The following is a 19,700-nucleotide window of genomic DNA, read 5'->3' on the forward strand; positions in this document are numbered from 1 at the left end:
AAGCCTGTCAGCTCTACCTTCAAAACGTGTCTATAACCCAACCACTTCTCACTACCTCTAGCCGCCCCCTAGCCCAAGCCATCCCTGACCTGGATTATAGTCCTAGCTCCCTAACTGCCCTCCTGCTTCCTCCCTTGTCCCTCTTAGTCCGTTTTCTGCACAGCAGCCAGAAAAATCAGAATCTGTCGCTCCTCTGCTCAAAACTCCCCATGGTTTCTCTTCTCACTCAGAGTAAAAGCCCTTACAACGGCCTGTAAGTCCCTCTGTGATGTGACCCCACCTCTCTCCCTGTCTTCCCTCTTCCCACAGTTCATTCCTCTCTAACGACATTGGCTTTCTGCTGTTCCTAAGACAAGACAAGCTCGTTTCCAAATTCAGAGGCTTTGAACTTGCTACTTCCTCTGCCTGGGATGTGCTTCCCCCAGAGAGTCCTATGTCCCATTCTGGGACTTCATTCAAATATTAGAGAGGGCCTCCCTGACTCCTCATCTGAAGTAGGAGCCTCATCACACTCTTTCCTCTTCTTGCTCTTATGTTTCTTCATAATACTTATGACCACATACCCTCTTATTATTTACTTTATTTCTCTCCACCACCACCTCCATGACGAAGTCCCTTGAGAGCAGTTTAGTCTGTTTTGTTCATCTCAATTCAAAGAACAGGGCACATTCTACTTGATGAGTAGAATGAGAGACATGCGATGAATGCCTCACCACAAGAAATAGACGTGTTCCAGGAAGTTATAAGTTCATCCTAAGTAAGATTCTTTGGAGAGACTTAATCAATTAAATGATTTGTTTCACTAATGAGAAAACTGAGGCCTAAAGACAAGCCCAAAGTCACGTGGTAAGTGTTAGAATCAGGACTCAGATAAGTTCTTCTGTACCAGTTTTCACAGATTGCCCCTAAAGTCCACGCTTTCTATTGAGTTTGGAGCATGCTGTAGGCTCCAAGCCATAAATTATAGAAACTGTATATAAGTTCAGTTCCGGTTCCAACTGGTTGACTGAGGCCCTTGAGGGAAAAGATTTTATTTGATATACAGTTTATTTAAAATATTTTATGTTGGTTTTAGCATAAATAAGTTACAGTATTGTAAATGATATAACGGCTAACAGCTGTTGAGAGTCTATGTCCCTATCATAGTGTTAAATACTTTATAAGAATTAGTACAATGAATCCTTACAACCACCTGCTGGGGTAGTCCTCTTATCCCCATTACAGTGGAAGAAACCAAGGTTGAGGAGATTAGATAACTCGCAAAATGTTGCACAGCTGGTGAGCGATGGGGGCAGTACCTGAATGTGAGTAGTCTGCCCGCAAAGCCAAGTTCTGTGGAATCAAGAAAGCTTCACGGTTAGCATTTTATGATGAATGTTTTATAAGGATTTATCTGCTTTGTAAGTTTATTTTATTTTGACCACTTTTCTGAAAATGGGACACCTACATACTATAAATATCATTTTGAAAGTTTTCATTACAAATCTTAATCAGTCTTACACTCATTTGCAAAATACATCATACGTATATATTTCTCCTTTTAATTAACAATGCAAAGTTTTAAAAAAATCTCCCTGGAGAACAGCTGAGTTTGGTTATCAACACATCTCAAGGCATCATATATTTTCATAAAAACTATATGGAGACAATTAAGGGTCTGCGCTCTCTTTCTCAGATATCCATGGATGTCAACAGCTGTGATGATCTGAAATAAGCAAAGTAGTTAGTTATGGTATGCTTCAAGAGTTTCTCATGAAAGTGCCAAACAACAATGTTGAAGAGAGGAAATGCCAAAACATGAAACATGTTGGTAAGTGGGTCACTAAAGTTGCCATCGGTCAGGATGCATTCTTCATGGCTCTTCTCACAACTTAGAATTCTAGAGACCACTGAAAATGCAGAGAAATGCAAGTTCAGAGAAAATGGGATATTCCCGAGTGTAGGTGACATATAATCTTTTCCAAAGGATGCTGAGTAAGACAACTATGTTTTTTCAATTTCAACAGCAAATTATATGATTCGAGAAGCACTTATATTATTTAAAATTCCTAAGAGGGGAAAAAATGATGTATTGGTAATACATCATTTAAAATAAGGTTTTTAAAAAAAAATCTAAACTCTTTTCGTAAATATTATTTAAATGCACAATGGCCCAAATGTGATCCTATGAAAATTGGTGCCTTACAGAGGGAGAGTGAATGGGGTGGGGGGTGGGGGGAACCAAGGGAAGGAATATTCTAGAACAAAAAGGTCAACAAAGATTCCAGACATCCTCTTAAATTTGGCTGTAGAGTCCAGGGTGGGAGCTGAGAAGAGAAAATGGGAGAAAAGAAAATGAAGCTCATCATTTATTTCTTTTAATTGCTGTCCACTCTGCCATTCCTGGCTGGGAGAAAGCGGTGGTCATGTTAAGTACTAGAGTTCCATATGTTTCCACCCCTTTAAGACAAAATCCAGAAGAGATAAGAATAGTGTAGCATTTCTTTCTGAACTTAAACATTCAACAGAGGGAAATGCAGGAGACCAGAGACAAAGGAGAATGACCTCAGGGATTCTTTTTTCTGGGTTCATGTGGGAGTCAACTACCAGCCAGTCTGTCTGCCTGCCTGAGCCTGCAATTCTTCAGTAGCAAGGAGAAGCTACACTTAATTTTAAAAACCAGGGCTGAATAATACATCAGATTGAAAAAAGACTTACTACCATTTTCAGGATTTTTATGTATAAATCTGAATTAGAGTATATTCTGGTTTGGACTGGAAATTTAAAGCTTGGAGATTTTTCGTTTGGTTTGGTTTCGATGAAATACCACGAACTATGAAAAGAGTTCAGGAGTGTGGAGACCTGAGTTCTAGTCCGGTATCTGCCATTGCTAGCTTTGCAGACAGGAACAACTCACTCAGTCTCTCAGAGTACAATAAGGGGTTGGATTAGATGATTATCTCTAAGGTCTCTGGCAGTTCTGTGACTCTTCTGTGAATTTTTATTCAAGAGCAGGAGTCTAAAAGAAATATCATGTGAGCCTCAGACACGAGCCTCAAATGTAATTTTAAGTTTTCTAGTAGCATATTAAAATTTTTTAAACAGATTAAACTAATTTTAAATTATTTTATTTATATTTAATTAATTTATTTAGATATTTACTTAACCCAGTAGGACTAAAATAGTATATTTCAATATGTAATTGCAACTAGATAATATTAATGAGATATTTTACATTCTTCGTACTAAGTCTTTAAAATCTAGTGTGTATTTTATACTTGCATCATATCTTAATCTGGACTAGCCACATTTCAAGTGCTCACTAGTCAAGTTGAGAGGGCTTGAACCTTTCTTACCTAAAGACGAAGTAAAAATATAGTCTGCCTTCAAAGTGAGAATACATTTAAAGTAGAAAAGCTATTCATTAAAATGTTAGGGTCAACATACTAAGAGGAAAGAGGTGATCAACAAAGGGATAGGACTTTTGGTGAGAATTGACAAATGGAAAGATGCATAAGGAAGCTGTGTCATGTAGAAATTTGAAGGTTGGACAGAAACGTTTTATGCCACCTCCAGGCCTGGTCAATAAAACGTGTGCAAGTGATCTGCCATTGTCTCTCTTCTCTTATCTGCAGACATATGCAGGGTATCCAGTTAAGGTCTTTGTGGTCCTAGGAATAATGGAGCTACTAGATCAGGGGTTCCCAATCTAGGGTCTATAGACCTTTATGGGATCTACAGATAGAATTGAGGGAGGCCAAAAGTTGACCAGGGGGGAAATAACATCTTTACTTTTATTAACTTTCAATTCAAATTCAGCATTTCCTTCAATTATGAATGTAGGCAACAAACCACAATAGAATTTAACAGTACTTGTGACTTTTTGTCCTCAATAGAGATCACAGGCGTTTTCATAGCACATTTCATTTGCTGCATATCTTAGAATAGCACTTCATCAAAGTGACAGCAGTTATTAGACCCACCAAGAGACCTTGTCATTGAACACATTAATAAAGAAGCATGTAGATTATTATATCACAAGTTTTAAAAATATTTTGATAGCTGCACTTTAATAAAATTGGTTTCTTTTGTAATCCTACATAATTCTTTTTTCATTTAAAATGTTATTCTGAGAAGGGGCCCATAGGTTTCACCAGACTGCCAAAGGGGTCCACGGCATAAATGCAGTAGGTGGACAGAGTCTGGGTCCCTGAATGACCCAACTTCCCTTCTCTGTCCCAAAACAAATCACATTGGATGGTGTAATGAGTGAGATATAAATAGTTATCATGTCAAGCCACTGAGATTTGGGGAGTGTTAGTTTCAGCAAATAGCCTATTCTGACTAACGTACAACTGAAATCTGGCTTCAGGCCGCTGCCAGTTGGTTACAGCTGTGGCCAGATTCCATGCACTGAAGAGAAGGGCACTGGCAGTGATATGCTGGTAAACTGGATCTCAAAAAGAAAAAAGATCCACCATGGTTGATTTCAAGCTTCCAATATGATATCACTGAACTCTGAGTTAGGAAAGGAAGCCCAGCTTCGGCTCTTGCCAGCCAGTGTGAGCTGGCTCCTAAGTACACCACTGGGACTGCTCTCCCCCATGACAATTCCTAGAAAAGCGTCTTTCTAGTGCCCTCCCCTGGTTTAAGGGAAAGGGTGTGTGTAGAATCTTGGGAATACTTGTTTAAAGGCTCCTATTTAAACCATTGTGTCTGACTCCTTCATAATGAATAAATAAAGCAGAATACCTTAGATGCAGTAATTTGTAAATTCAACAAGCTGTTGAAAAGAATCTAATTAGTACTAATTACAAGACTAGAGTGTCCCAACAAATTATAACGCCATTGCCTCTGTAGAGGCATTGTGTTTAAACACTATAAAACATTAATTAGTCTACAGAACAAATGTGTGAGATAGGTATTATTCAGCAGTGTCTGAAAACCAATTATTTACTCTGGGAAGGCCCGATGCCATTACCGATAGTAAAAACAAATTGATTAGCATAATAGTAGGATTGGGAAATCCAGGAACTATATTACCTTCTTTTCTGACCTCCTTTTATCTCACTGGGCATTAGTATTGTCCCCATTTTACATATGAGAAACTGAAGGCAGCCAACTGACAGATCTGAAATCTACAGGGAATCCAGCTTCAGATTCCAAGAGTCTTCAGGAGATTATCATGCATGTTTTTCAAACAGGAAAGCTCCATTTATGAGTCTTTTGTGCCTTGCTTCCCAAATATAAGTATTTTCTTTTATAATGAAGAAGTTGCCTAAAGGTACCATTTTACTTAAAGTTAATTTAAAGTGACCTACTATGCATGCTTCCACCTGTTTCTAAGTTCCATATTATGTTTTGCTAACATTTAGATGAATTCTACTTTCAGGATTAAGCTACTTATAATCTCATCCACTGAAAATATTCACTTCCAAAAATGGTCAAATCATTTAGAATTAAGACATAGAATCAAGGATTTAGTAAATGTTTCAGTTTATTCCAAGGGATAAATTACTGGTTTAGCTCATTTAAAGTGGATAAGTCACTGTTGAAATCCTATCAAGTTGATCAAGTTGATTGCATTAAAGAAAAGCTATGAAGACAAGACTTGGAATTTTTGGAAGACTATCTGATATCCTGTTACGTTTTCTCTCAGACATTTACTTGCCTGGCACATAGAAGACATTCAATAAATGTTAGTGTTTACTGTTATTATCATTCCTCAGACCAGGAGTTATCACTTTTAGTTAAGAACTGACATCCCAGTTGATATGCACAGATCTTAGTCACGCTCTAAAATTCTTATTTACTTTAAGCTTAAACAGTATATTTCAATTAATGTTTCTAATTGAATGCTTCTTTCCAATGAAACCATTTTAAATATTTATACTCCAGGTATTACACATCCATTCTTGCTAATAAAATTTATCTAACTCCAAGCCTGTGTCTGTTTTGTTTAGGCAATTATTCAGACGTATCTAACTCATTCAGCATGACTTATATAGGAAATAATTTTTAAATAAACACATTCAGTTCAAACTGGGAAAACTTCTAAATTGTTTTGAACTAATCATAGAAATTATCACTTGCCCTGTGTGAGCCCCAGAGGTAATGGCACATGACCACTACCAACAAACTCGTTTTTGAAAGAACATCCATAATTTCCCTTGATTTCTGAGTTGATGCTGCTCATCTGTCCTGGCCCCAGACCAGCCCCTTGTCAGCAGCCTCCATGCAGATCTGCTCTGCTCCACTCCCAGATCTCTGGAGAATGTTGGCAGCAGGTAATACAGCTTCATTCTCCAACAGGTATTCCAACAGACTTCAAAAACACACTAGTCATATTGCTCTTTCCTAAAGACTGGAAACAAGAATTATTCCTTACATCGTCCATTTCTCTCCCTGTCGTGTTCATGTTTCCCTCTACTTTAGCATATGGGATATATTAACAAAAACTGTTTTAACATCCTTGTCTGCTAATTTTATCGTGTCTATAATTCCTAAGTCTGTTTCTATTGATGGATTTTTTTCCTTAGAGTTATGGCTATTTTCCTGCTTCTTCATTTGTCTGGTAATTTCTGATGGGATGCTGGATATTGTGAATTTTACACTGCTGAATGTGTATTTTGTTGTAGTCCCATAAAGAATGTTGGACTTTGTTCAAGAACATAGGTAAGTTACTTAAGATCAGTTTGATCCTTGTGAGGTTTGCTTTTACATTTTTTACTAGAGCAGGTCCAGAGCAGTCTTGAAGTCTGGGGCTAATTTCTGCTCACTACTACCAAAGACTCTATACAATGCCCTATGTATTACAAGGTCTTTCTATTTTGGATGCTGGGAATGTGAAGTATTCCCAGCTCTGGATGAGCTCCAGGAATTGTTTGGCTCTATAAATCCGGAGACACATGATCTTCTGCTCCAGAAAATAGTCTCGTATTATTTCTTTGATAATTTTTTCCCCTTCATTTTCTTTGCTCTCTATTTTCTGGGACTTCTGTGAGTCAGATTTTGAAGTTTTTGGATTGACCCTTTAATTTTTTTAAAATATTGCCTCTTCTATTTTCCATCTTTTGAGCTTTTTGTTCTATTTTCTGCAAGATTTCTTCAACTTTATTTTCCAAAGCAACAACTGGATCTTTTAAAAATTTGGATCCTCAGATTTGTAATTTCCAAAAGCTATTTCTTATTCTATTATTGTCATTTCTTCATTGTATCTTGAACTTGTTTTACAAACTCATTACTTCTCTTTTTTTTAAGGATATTCTTTACAGTTTTTAAATTTTTTTCTCCATTCATTCATTTATTAAGCAAACATTTATTGAGAACAAATGATGTACTACACACTGATTCATTTGCTAGGAATATAGCAGTGAATCAAAACAAAGACCCTGCTTTCCTGGAGCTTACATTCTAGTGGTGGTAGGCAGGTTTAAAAAATTAACAAATAAACATATCATATGTCTGTGAGCAGCAAGTGCTATGAGGGATCCCCTCTTATCAAACCCCTCTTCCTCTTGCTTACTCACTCCGGCCATACCACCCTTCCTGCAGTTCCTTCAAGTTCCTCCCCCTCCTTCCTCTTCTATATGCTGTTCTTTCTATTCAAAATATTCTTCTCCCAGTTCTTCACATGGATAGTAACTTATACTTCTCCTGAGCACCATATCTTAAGCATATCTCTTCTCTTCGCCCTATCACTACCATCAGTTTTCTATCTCAGTACACTTTTTATTCCCTTCATGACATTTATTAAAACTTGTAATGTTGGTTACCTACCTAATAGCCATTTATGCTTCTTACTTGCTAACTGAACCTGATTTTGCTCAGATATCCATGATCACCCCATAGCCATATGCTTCAAAGAAGATTGGCCCTAGCCCCAGCCCAGAGATAAATCTGAATTAGTCCAACCAAATTGTGATAATTCCATACTCTTGCCAGTGATGGTCTAGGAAAGAATGTGTGACCCAATTCTGATCAGTTCGCTAGTAAGGCATCGGGAAAAAATTTGCTCTTATGAAGAGACTCAAAGAATAAGACAGTCCTCTCTTCAGCCTCTGGGACACTGATTTACCTAAGAATGTATACCTTTTGCCACTCTAGTCATCTTTCAACCATAAGGAGAGTTAGCCCACAGAGAGTAGAAAGATTAAAAAAATCTGACCTTTGGAGACACCACTGAGCCACCAAATTAGTCTATCTTCATACTTCTTTATGTCGCCCACGAGCTCTTCTTGAGCAACCTACTAGATAATGAGTTTCGAACACCAGAGAAACATCGAAGTAAGGATTGATGCATTAAATAATACTTACTTGTAAAAAAAGAGTAAATGAGAAAAGAGAATATAATACAATGGTTATATACTCTGACATAGTAAAATCATAAAATAAAATTAGACAATTAGGGTAGCATATTCAAAAATTTTGTTACTGATTCTTAAAACAGTTCACTCAATAGTTTTCTACAACCATAACTGATGGTGGTAGTATTCGTATTGTTGTCTAAGACAGCTGTGTGTATTAGGTGGGATAAAGCAAATGAGAATTTCCAGATATTTAATTCTGTCATCTTGTGCTTTGAGAACCAAGAAAAAGGAGATATAAACATAATGTAGAAAACCACATTTTTCTCTAGTTATGTCCACTAAAAAGGTCCAGAAACAATGGCCAATTCAGTCATAGCAATGAGCTTCTCTAGGTCCAAACTATCATCTTGAAATACCATTTCCCACTAAAAGAAATCAGGGCATCTTATAGATACTGTTTATTCTGGGTACATGATAGGAAATAAACAAGATGCGCCTAGAACATCTTAACCTACCAGATGGAAAGGAAGCTATCAAACACCACTAGGGTAATTTCAGAAGGATCCAGGAGCCAACCTGAAGAGGCTTTCATTGCCAACAATGATAAATTCGAGCTTCACTAAGGATAAGAATTATAACAGATTTCATGAGTTCATAATGATATTTTTTTAAGTTAATTGATCACCATCAGAGGATGACAGGAAGCCAATAAATTATAGGGTAATTTCAGAAGGACACGGGAGCCAAACTAAAGAGGCTTTCATTGCCAATGATGGTAAATTTGAGCTTCACTAAGGATAAGAATTACAATGGAATTCATGAGTTCATAATGGTATTTTTTAAGTTAATTGATCACCTTTAGGGGATGACAGGAAACCAATAAATTATCTTGAAAACTGGTAAATAAAAGAAGAAGATAAAGTTTTTATCCTGTTTTTCTTATATAAACTATAATATGAGATAATCAAATAGTAGATAAGGAAAGTATCACTCTATAAAAATATTACAGCTCATAAAAGAAAGCAAAATGACATAGTTAGAATATTATCATTTTTAACCCCCAGTAAATTAATGGGTCCTGGCAATGAGCATCAATGGCTGCTAACATCACAAAAAGAGACAACCAGACGTTACGTGCCTCCAAATGAAGAACACAGCACCACCTATAGTCTTGACAAACGTATTAATCCTGAGTCTGATCAAGTCTCACTATCACTCTGCCAATTTGTAGAAAATACAGGAGAAACGTGTGGAACTGCACCAACAGCAAATTCCAGATTGTGGAAAACTCAACATGTCAAATAGCCCAGATCCTTCAACAGATAATTTGCAAGCAAAAGGCAGAGACGTAGGGGATACCTGTAGATTAAAAGAAATTTAAACGAGATATTTTTTAAGCGGGCAACACTATACCATAGTGTTTAAAAATGCATTGCTGGGTGATAAAACCATAAGGAAGTCATTACTAGGATTAGTGGTGTGGTAGGTAGTCGGTTGCAGCGGCAACCCCCTAACCAACTACAGCTCTTGGTGTTCATGACTTTGTATACTCCCCTCTTCTTGAATCTGGGCTGGTCCTGAGACTTGCTCTAACCAACAGAACGTAGCAGAGTCATGCTGTGCTGTTCCAGGTTTAAGTCATAAAGAGCACTGGCAGCTTCTAGAAGCTTTTGCACTCTTGCAAACCCTGACCCGCCATTTTAAAAGTCTAGTACCCTCCTGCAGAGACCATGTAGAAAGGCCACCTGAAGAGAGAGAAAGCTTTTCCAGCTGAGTCTAGCTACCAGCCAATCTTTTAGCTGAATGCAGCCACAGGAATGACCAGCGGTTAAGTATCAGATGTAGAATCGCCCAGCGGAACCCAAAGCAAACAGAATTGTGAGCAAAATATTAGTTGTTTTAAGAGCCAGTATCTTTTGGGGCAGTTTGTTAGGCAGCAATAGATAATTGAAAATAGTGGTTATTCTGGGAGAGACAAAAGGGTCTAGGATGTGGATGGAGTACATAGAGGCTTCTTGAATGGCTAATGAAATTCTTTCCATTTCTTGACCTGCGTGATGGCTATAAGGATATTTGCCTTATAATGATTCGCTAAGCTATGCATTTGTTTTATATGGTTTTCTGAATCTATGTTTTATTTTAAAATAAAAATGGTTTTAAAAAGAAGAAAAGAAAAAAATCCACATGGTTTGGCACAGAGACATTTACTCTTCTTCCAAAATTCCTTCAGACCATAGACTTTTTAAAAATCACTTCGAGGTTCCCAGTAAAAACTAGCAATTTATTCTAATCCTACAGACATCAATAGCCAAACAACATCAAGCTCAGAAATATAAACTTCTTTGGATCCTAGACCTTACAATTTGCAAAACTGAATTAATTGCTTTCATATCGCTAAATCTTTTCTTTCCTCCTCTAAGTGAGAAAAAATGTGTAGCACCAAAAAAAAAAGAAGCACTTTTATAAGCTGGCTTGTATTTTCTTACTGGCAGCAACTTGATAGTCTCTTTTTAAAATGAGTTTTCCAGTTTCAAAGGAGAAAATCTGCATTGCATTTGGGGTTTTGTTTGGTTGTGTGCGAGTGTGTGTTTTAGTTTGGAACTGTTAGAATTTTAGCCCTCATGTCCTGTGTTTCACTAAAATGCTTTAAAGAGATGAATTGTTTTCTTTTATTCTTTTGTATTCCTTTCCATTCTTTTATCTTCCCTTCTGACTTTATTTCCCATTTCACAATGCAAATTGTTGCATGTACCTTTTTTCTTAAAACGGTGTTACCTAGCTTTACTAACAAGAAAAATTAAAATTTCTGATTAGGAAATTAACATTCACTGCCATAATTCACACTGTATGAATGTACATTTATTTTACAGTACATTTATTTTAATTAATTAATTAGAAACTACTATTACAAATTGTGCTCCTGCTGTTGCACTTTCTACCTGGGAACCCAGTTCACACCTTCCCAAAGGTTACAATGGAGGAAAACTACAATCAGCTCACCAGTCCATAGCAAAAATAAAATAATTTCAAAACTTAAAATCACTATTGTCACTTTAGGAATTACTATTACTAAAGCACCCTTGATGATGTGGGCCTCTGGGGCCAATGTCCATGTAAAAGAGAAGTGTTTCATCAGGAGCAGATCTTGATTTAGTGTCTGACTCTATGAGGTTTATCAAGGCATGAACTGGGACCCAAGAGGGAAGGTCACTGTTTCTCCCACAAGTACAGGAGAAAATGTTAATTTGTCTCAGTCTAGTGTCTTCATTTTTGATGAATCTAAGAAATTCTCAGTTCACACTAAATTCCCAAAGTCTTGGTTTCCATTCACAAAGACTGAACGTAGTAGAAAGTAATTATTGCCACTAGACATTCCCAATCTACAACAGTTTTCCTAATTCAAAACTCCTACTAGCCTCATTGGTAGTTTGGCATGCTCGAAGGCACTTTTTAAATCAAAATATAATGTAATCAATATGCATTTCTGCATTATTCACACTGACTCTCTCCTTCTTCTTCCTCCCATCCCTGCTATTCCCACCTGGGGAGCGCAATTCCTCACTTCTTAGGAAAATCCATTCATTTTTACAAATGAGGAACTGAAACAAATACTAATAGCATAATCTTTACCCACTTCTACTTTCTTTGGATTAATTTTTCTTAAAGAGGCCCCAATAAGGCAGCACTTAGTGTACTGGTTACAACGCTTTTGGGCACAAGTAACAGAGGACAGTTACGTTAGTTAGGATAACATTTGTCAGTGGATTACAGTAATGCCACTGTTAACACTGGCTTAAATAAGATAAAACTTTATTTCTCTCCTATTAAGGTCCAGAGGTAAGTAGTCCAGGGCTAGAATGAAGGTTCTACTACATGAAGTCCTCAGGAACCTAGGCTCCTTTTGTCCACTTCCTCCACTCTGCATGAACTCCTTCTTAAAAGAATGTGCACCCCTATGTTCATCGCAGCATTATTCACAATAGGCAAGACTTGGAAGCAACCTAGGTGCCCATCAAGGGACGAATGGATAAAGAAGATTCAGTATATATACACAACAGAATACTACTCAACCATAAGAAACAATGAAATCTGGCCATTTGTGACAACATGGATGGACCTTGAGGGTATTATGCTAAGTGAAATACGTCAGAGGGAGAAAGTTAAGGCTCGTTTGATGTCACTCATAAGTAGAAGATAAAAACAACAACAAACAAACACATAGCAACAGAGATTGGATTGGTGGTTACCAGAGGGGAAGGGGGGAGGGGTAAGCGTGAAAGGGGTGATGAGGCACATGCGTGTGGTGATGAATTATAATTAGTCTCTGGGAGGTGAACATGATGTAATCTACACAGAATTTGAAATATATTATGATGTACACCTGAAAGTTATATAATGTTATAAACCAATGTCACCGCAAAAAATAAGTACATAAATATTTTTTAAAAAGGACATGTAAGTAGTCGAAAATGGCTGCTCCAACCATGCTCACAATCCAGCAGTATGGAGGATAGGATAAAAAAGGACACATCCTTTCCTTTTAAGGTCACTTTCTAGAAATAGCATACAACACTCTACGTAGGTCCCATTCGCCAAGACTCAGTTACATGACCCCATCTAGTTGAAAAGGAGGCTGGGAAATATCTTTATTCTGGGTGTGCATGTGGCCAGCTAACATCTGGAAGTTCTATTATTTTAAAACGTAGGGGATGATGATATTGGAGGATAATTAGCAGTCTCTACCACCCCAACTCAAAGAGGATTTAGTCTATCAGGTCACAAGAAGTACCCAAGAGTAGGGCAGGCAGGCGATCAGCAAACTGTGGCAGGACTCCAGCTTCTCTTCTCTGAGACTGCTTCAGCCTGGCGGTGTTCTAAGTGTTGGCTATGTCTTCAAGCTAGTGCCCCTCCTGCTCAGCAAGACGAAAACAACGGTTCTAGGCATCACCAGATGCTACAAAGTCCAAAAGAAGAAGGGAAGAAAGGATGTATCTCTTCCCTTTGTCTCCTCTTTAAAGGGAAGAAAACTTCCTTAGAAGCAGCCAGCAAACTTCCCTTCAGCTTCACTGACCCCATCGCGCCACAATCCCATGTCTTGTATAATCACTGGCAAGGAGAACACACCCCCATGACAGGCGTGGACCAATAAGCACCCACTCCTCAGAAGCCATAAGTAGGGCTAGCCTCTCTCAAACAGAGGGCTACACGGAGGAGGTTCAATACCTGAACAAAACTGGGGTTCTGCTATAAAAGCGGAATGGGGAAAGGATGCTGGGTTGGCATCCAACAGTGTCTACCACATTCTATATTCCTAACTTTGCATTACAATATACTGCCATTACTAGCCAGGTAAGTTGGACTCTAAGGTTACACTGTCATAATTATCCAGATAAATCAGACCAGTTCTTATGTCCATTTCCTACCAATAAATTATGAGTGAAGAATAAGCCACTGTGTAGACGAGTACTAACATCTAGATCGAGTCAACTGCAAACACGCCCAGCTCTCCCTGTCTTCCACTCCCCTTGTCTGTGGAGACTTCACTCCAGACACTATCACCATAAATTTCATATACAGCCACCTAATTTAACCCTTATGATATAAATATGAGAAAATTCCCCTAAGAGAAATACATGTTGTTTTTAAGCTGAAACTCTTTTCTTACCTTATAAGCATCAGATCACTGATGAGCATTTTGGAGGAAGCCACTGGGCCCTTTGGAGATTAAATGGTGACTGACTATGCAACAGCAAGTCAGGAAAAGAACAGTTTTCCTAACTTCTTTGTGCTGCTCCGAGGCCTAGAGGCATCTACCAGCCCCACCCAGGACCTGTGTACCCCGCAGTTCTCAGTGGCACCTTGATTTTTCAGGACTTTTCTGACCCTCCAAAGGACTAATGTGGGAGAGTTTTCAGGTTTTTCTCCTGACTCATTAACAATTCAATGGTAACTTAAAAAAGGAAACAAAATTATTGCTTGAACATGAAAACACTGGTTTTTGAAGCAATAGTTCACTTTTAGGCATACTCAAAATTTAAAAAGAAAAAGAAAACAAGGCATAAAAAAGAGAAAAGTACCCTAAATTGACCCCTGACGCCTGGATTAGATGAGCTTTCCTTCTCACTGAAGGAAGACCCTTTTAGTTAGGAGCTAAAAGCATCACTAAAAGCTAATTCATGACATCACCCATGGGATTGCAAGTTGGTCTCAGTATTATTTATTAATAGAAACATCTTATCAAGGGAAGTAACTGAAAGTCTTCAGAAACAATCCTAACAATTTATTCTGTTGCAAGAAATATGAGTGTGGTAGTAATTTTGAAAACTAACATCGTTAGAAATGAAGCAATTCCTTAATACCTTTGATTCCCTTTACCTAGAGATTTACTAAATCCTAAGAAATATTGTACTTTCGAAACATCCATGAGACGAAGACCACCATTAACACAAAGTTTTGAGGCACACGAACTGAACAGCAGCTGTTAAATAATTTGTCTAAAAGTAAAGGCTGATTCAGAGTCATTAGCATACTAGAAATGCAGCTGCTTATAACACATACAAGATTAAGTTAACAAAACTCACTCCAAATATACAGACTAGTTATCCTCCATATGTTAGCAAAGTTTATCAAGCTTGAAAGAAAGTCATTGTCTCAGCTACAGGAGCTTTCAAATCTATAATATTTCACTGGCAGCTACTTTATGAGAAACAGGTCATAAAACTGTATTTAAACTTTACTGCCATGCTTTCAATTGTTCTGCTTACAATGAGATCAAAGTTTGAGAATCTTTATGAGCTAAAGGATGGGCAAAGTGGTAAAGATAGGGTTATGATTTTTTTCAGGGATCTGGGGCTTCAAAACCATCAGGAAATCACAGTCCCATGACCTTCATTTGCTCATGCACCAACAATTCACAACACCATGCATTTTTCCAAGGCTCTTCGCTCTTTTGGCAAGACTAGTATTCTCAAGTGAGGCAACGTCTCATTTTCTCCGGAGGTGTTCTAACTTTAACTCTTCTCTTCCCTCCGCCGCTACATACCTTGAAAGTGCCCTCCCAAACAAAGAAAAAAGGAGATAAAATAGAACAAGACTAGAGGAGGCAATGACGGCCACACAATCTGCTATAGTTTTATTCACTCAGAACACATTCATTGCAAGTCCTTCCTGTGCACAAGCCAGCTTACACTTTTGTACGTGTAATAGTTTAATTTCAGAATTAAACACATTTTCTTATTACATGAGTACAATACGTGCATCAGCACCAACAACGGTCATGACCACAACGTCTTCTTCAAGCAAGTTAATCCCTCACATTGCTGGACTGGCAATGATGACTGTAGATGGCCGTGCTTCAATTTTAGGTGTTTCTAAACTTCTCAGTGACATAACGTCTTATAAAATAAATGCCATAAATATATTTTGCTAATAACTAAATGCAAGCCCCTTCTCACTATGTTCTACTATGTTACTCTTTCAGTCCCCTAAACACTGGTGGGAAAAAAAAACAAGCAAACAGCCAAACTTGTAAGTGAAGGCAGGCTTAGTTTAGCTCTTTCACTAACGTAAATAAGTCATCCATCTTTTTCCCATTTTAAATAAACAACATACTTGACCAAGATTTATCCCCTGACGGTAGGAGTTGTTGATGATCTTCTGCCTCAGAAAGAACCAGAGAAAGCATCTGGGAAATCAATCACATTGCTCTCAAGTGCCCTGATTTGATATCCTTTCTAAATGGTTTTAAATGTTGTGGTGACCGAAAACAAACAAGGAATAAGGACACTAAATAAATGCTTTCCTCTTAGGAAAGAGGTATCAGGAAGAACCTAACCGTTTCTTTACAGAATTAGGATAAAACCTAGAGTTTAATACCTAGTTTAGAAGGTATTTCTGAAGCCAGAAAAACACTGAATTCACAAGATAACCAAACGTTAGGTAGTGGATGTGGGCAAGGTTTGCGGGGGAGGGAAGGGGAGAGGCCAAATGTGCTCAAGAGATGGAGTCATGATTTCCTGCAGTTTCAGTTCAGTTTGGTTTTTGTTTTCTTCTGCCTCACACTCTTTACTGAGTCACTATATTTCTGAAAGTCTCCCCAAATGAGTTTCTCCCCGTCTATCACTTTAGCAATTGTTACAAAACATGCCAGTGTTCCTCTTCTGCTTTCCCCCCTCTCCGGGAAGGGAAGGGAACCGAACCACCTGGGAGCGTAACGAACACTGCCCTTTGTGCCTCTGATGAAATCACCCCACCAGTGATATTATGAAGTTCAAGTGAAGCTGTGGCCGACGCCGCGTTTTACAAAACCAGGCCAACATGACCAGAAGGGAAATTCTGCCTTACAGGCAGGGAATCCCCGGGGAAATCTCTAGAATCGAGGGATATCCCCGCAGTTCTCTTTGCGGCTAGATCAGGCAGGGCTCGGCACTAAGTCCAGCGCCAGGTATAGGAGGGCGAGGTGTTCTGGGCCGGGGGCCCGAGCAGACACGGAAGGCGGGCGGAGCGGAGGCACCGAGCTCAGCCCCCACCCCGCAGCCTGCACCTGCCTCTGCAACCGTCCAGCCGCGCTTCCCAGAGCATCCCGGCCCGAGTGCAGCCCCACTCCAGCAGGCGCGAAACCTGCCCGGCGAGGCGCCCTGCGCCCTGCGATCGGCGCGCCCGCGGCGGGGGGTGCGGGCCGTGGAGCGCGGGGTGGTGGGGGGCGCAGCGGGCACGCACTCGGGACGCCCCCTCGGAGGCCAGGGCCGGGGCGGCCAGCCTGGCCCACAGGTCCCGGCGGTTTTGCAGACCCCGGGGCGGCGGACGGGCGGGCGTACCTCGGATGTAGGCGCACTTGCCCTCGTCCAGCTGGCTGGAGACGGCGCCGCCCATGGCGACGGTGCCGGCGGATGCTGAGCGCGGCGGCTGCCCGACTGGCACCCCGGGAGGGACTGACAGCTCCCGTCGGTGCCCGCTGCTCGCTCCTGGCGGTTGGTGCGTCGGAGAACTGGGCTCCGAAATTAAAAGGCAAACTTCCTCCGAGAGGCGCCGCCTTCTGGGCGCCTCCTCCGGGTCCGCGCCCTCTGAGGATCTGAGGGCTGGCCCGGAGGCCGTCTTCCCGCCCTCGCTCCACTCGTGAGCTCCGAGGGATGTCTAGTCTGGAAGGACTTCCCGCTCCTGCTCTTGGCCGGCTTTTGCTGCTTATTTTCACCGGTTTAGGGCAGCCGAGAAACACCTTGGAGTAAGTGGACAATTTCCCTGGTCACTGGAAACCTCTGGGAGCTGGAACCTTCCCCACTCACATCCCATGAGGCAGAGTTCAAGATCCCATCACCTTGCACGCCCTCCGGTACAAGAAGCGACAGTTCTTCTCCAGCATCACCTAAGAACTTGTTAGAAATGAAAAATTTCAGCTCCCTCCCTCTCTATCCCTCTATACACACACACACAATGTGCCCCAATTAGACGCTCTGGCATTGAGGCCCAGCAATCTGTGTTTTCACAGATGCACCAGGTAATTCTGACGCCTGCTGAAGTTTGAGAACCAATGATAAACTGTCCCTTCCTGTAGCTAAGAAGTTGGACCAAGGAGAGGGTGAGGAATGATGGAAAAAAAGAAAAAGAGAAATCGGTAACCTTAGAGAAAACCTAAAGCTGGGTCCTACAATATGCTTCAGCCCTGAAACTTCTTAAGACTTGATCAAAGTCTGTTCTTACGCGCTTAGATTTGTTTCCTCTCCTTGACAATCTGGAAATAGTTCATTGAAAAAGGCATTTGTTCTTTTCCCACAACCTCTGTTTAGCTTGGCGGCCTCTCCCAAACAAGAACCAGCTTGGGCAGAAGGGTCGTGTTTTCATTTCTTCCTATTCTTAGTCGTCGGACTTGTTGTGACTCCTGTTGACTTAACCTCCAAGGTCAAAAGGTCCATACCCACAAGAACGAGGCCGAGGAGGACGTTGACGGCTTTTGTCTCCAGAGGTAATTAGCTAGCATTTTAACACGAAGACTTCTCACACCTCACACACAATCTCTCACACCCCACATTCCAATCTTTCAGTAAATCCTCTCAATTCTACTTTCAAAATATATCCAATATCCAACCATGTCTCATCCCTTCCATGGCTCTCACCCTCGTCATTTCTCACCTGGATAATTATGACAGCCTCCGAACTGGTCTCCCTCCTTCCGAGAAAAAGCCACCAAATCTATCACTGACACTAGACCTGGCTTCCTCTCTGCCCTTATCTACCAGCACTCTCCCCCTTGTTCTCTCTGTTCCAGCCCCACTGGCCTTTTTCCTTTTCTAGGACACACCAAGCTCAGGGCCTTTGCATGTGCTCTTCCTTCCATAGGATGCTCTTCCCTCAGATATTCGCATGGTTCACTCTCTAAGTCTCTCACATCATTCAAATCTCCATTTAAATGCTAACACCTCAGAGAGGCTTTTCTTGACACCCCCCCAGCACCCCCTCCCCGCATTTAAACACCCACCCTCCTCTCTCCCTGCCCCTTGCCCTTCATTATTTCTATTCATATCACTTAGCGTCATCTCACATATACTTCTTTGTCTGTCTCTCCCCACAGAGATGGAGACTCCATAAGGTCGAGGATATTCTTTGTTGATGTTGTTTCTTGTTTGTTTAGTTTTTTAAAAGCATTTCTTTTCTTTTTTATTACTATTTTTTTTAAGGGCAGAGATTCTTGTCTGTTATATTCTCTGATGTATCTCAAATGTCTATAACAGCACCTGGCATATAGTAGGTATTCAGTAGATAATCATACAATAAGTAAGTGCATGGAATATAAAATATAAGAATCTAGACTCAATGGAAGCTGTGATCTCAATGAATAAAGAGCATTTCCAGATAACTCCTCAATGATTTAAACTATTCAATGTTCAGTTCTTTTCTCAATATTCTAGTCAGCTCTTAGAATTAAGTATATCTTCTCAGAGTAGTAATTCTTTTCATTATATAAATTGCTATAATCGCACCTCAGAATACTGTTATTGTTATTGAAGAAAACTAATTTGGATTTCCTACCAGAGTATAGTTTTAGCTTGTCACCTCTTGTTTGGGAACACTCTGAGAAAAGACTGATTATTCTGATCTGTCATTCTTTGCTCATTTGTAGCATTCACAGATGGGACAAGGACAGATTTGTATGATATAGTACTAACAAGCTTTGTAACCCCAAAGTTCCAGCTTCGAATCCTAACCTGATAACTTAATAGCCATGTGACTTGGTTAAGTTGCTTAACTTACCTGTCTCAGTCTCCTTATCTGTTAAATGGAGCCAATAACACCTCATGGGCTGTTGTCAAAATTAAATTTGATCAGGTCTGTGAAGCACTTAACTTATTCCCAGGAATATCATAAGTTTCAGTAAATGGAAGCTAGAATTGTTATTATCAGGAAGGACAAGAGTGATCA

At 39.8% G+C, this 19,700-nt stretch overlaps 1 protein-coding gene across 1 annotated transcript in view; it reads right to left on the bottom strand.

The window, feature by feature from the left end:
* The window catches only part of NIBAN1 (niban apoptosis regulator 1), a 143,391-nt gene extending 125,294 nt beyond the window's left edge, over positions 1-18,097 (bottom strand). Inside the window, exon 1 of the mRNA XM_005609788.4 lies at positions 17,105-18,097. Coding sequence (XP_005609845.2) covers positions 17,105-17,159 — 55 coding nt within the window. The 5' untranslated portion in view covers positions 17,160-18,097. The remainder of the gene's footprint in view (positions 1-17,104) is intronic.
* Between the last annotated feature and the right edge of the window lie 1,603 nt (positions 18,098-19,700).

The sequence above is a fragment of the Equus caballus genome, chromosome 5 (genome assembly GCF_041296265.1).
Source record: "Equus caballus isolate H_3958 breed thoroughbred chromosome 5, TB-T2T, whole genome shotgun sequence".
NCBI classification, from domain to species: Eukaryota; Metazoa; Chordata; class Mammalia; order Perissodactyla; family Equidae; genus Equus; species Equus caballus.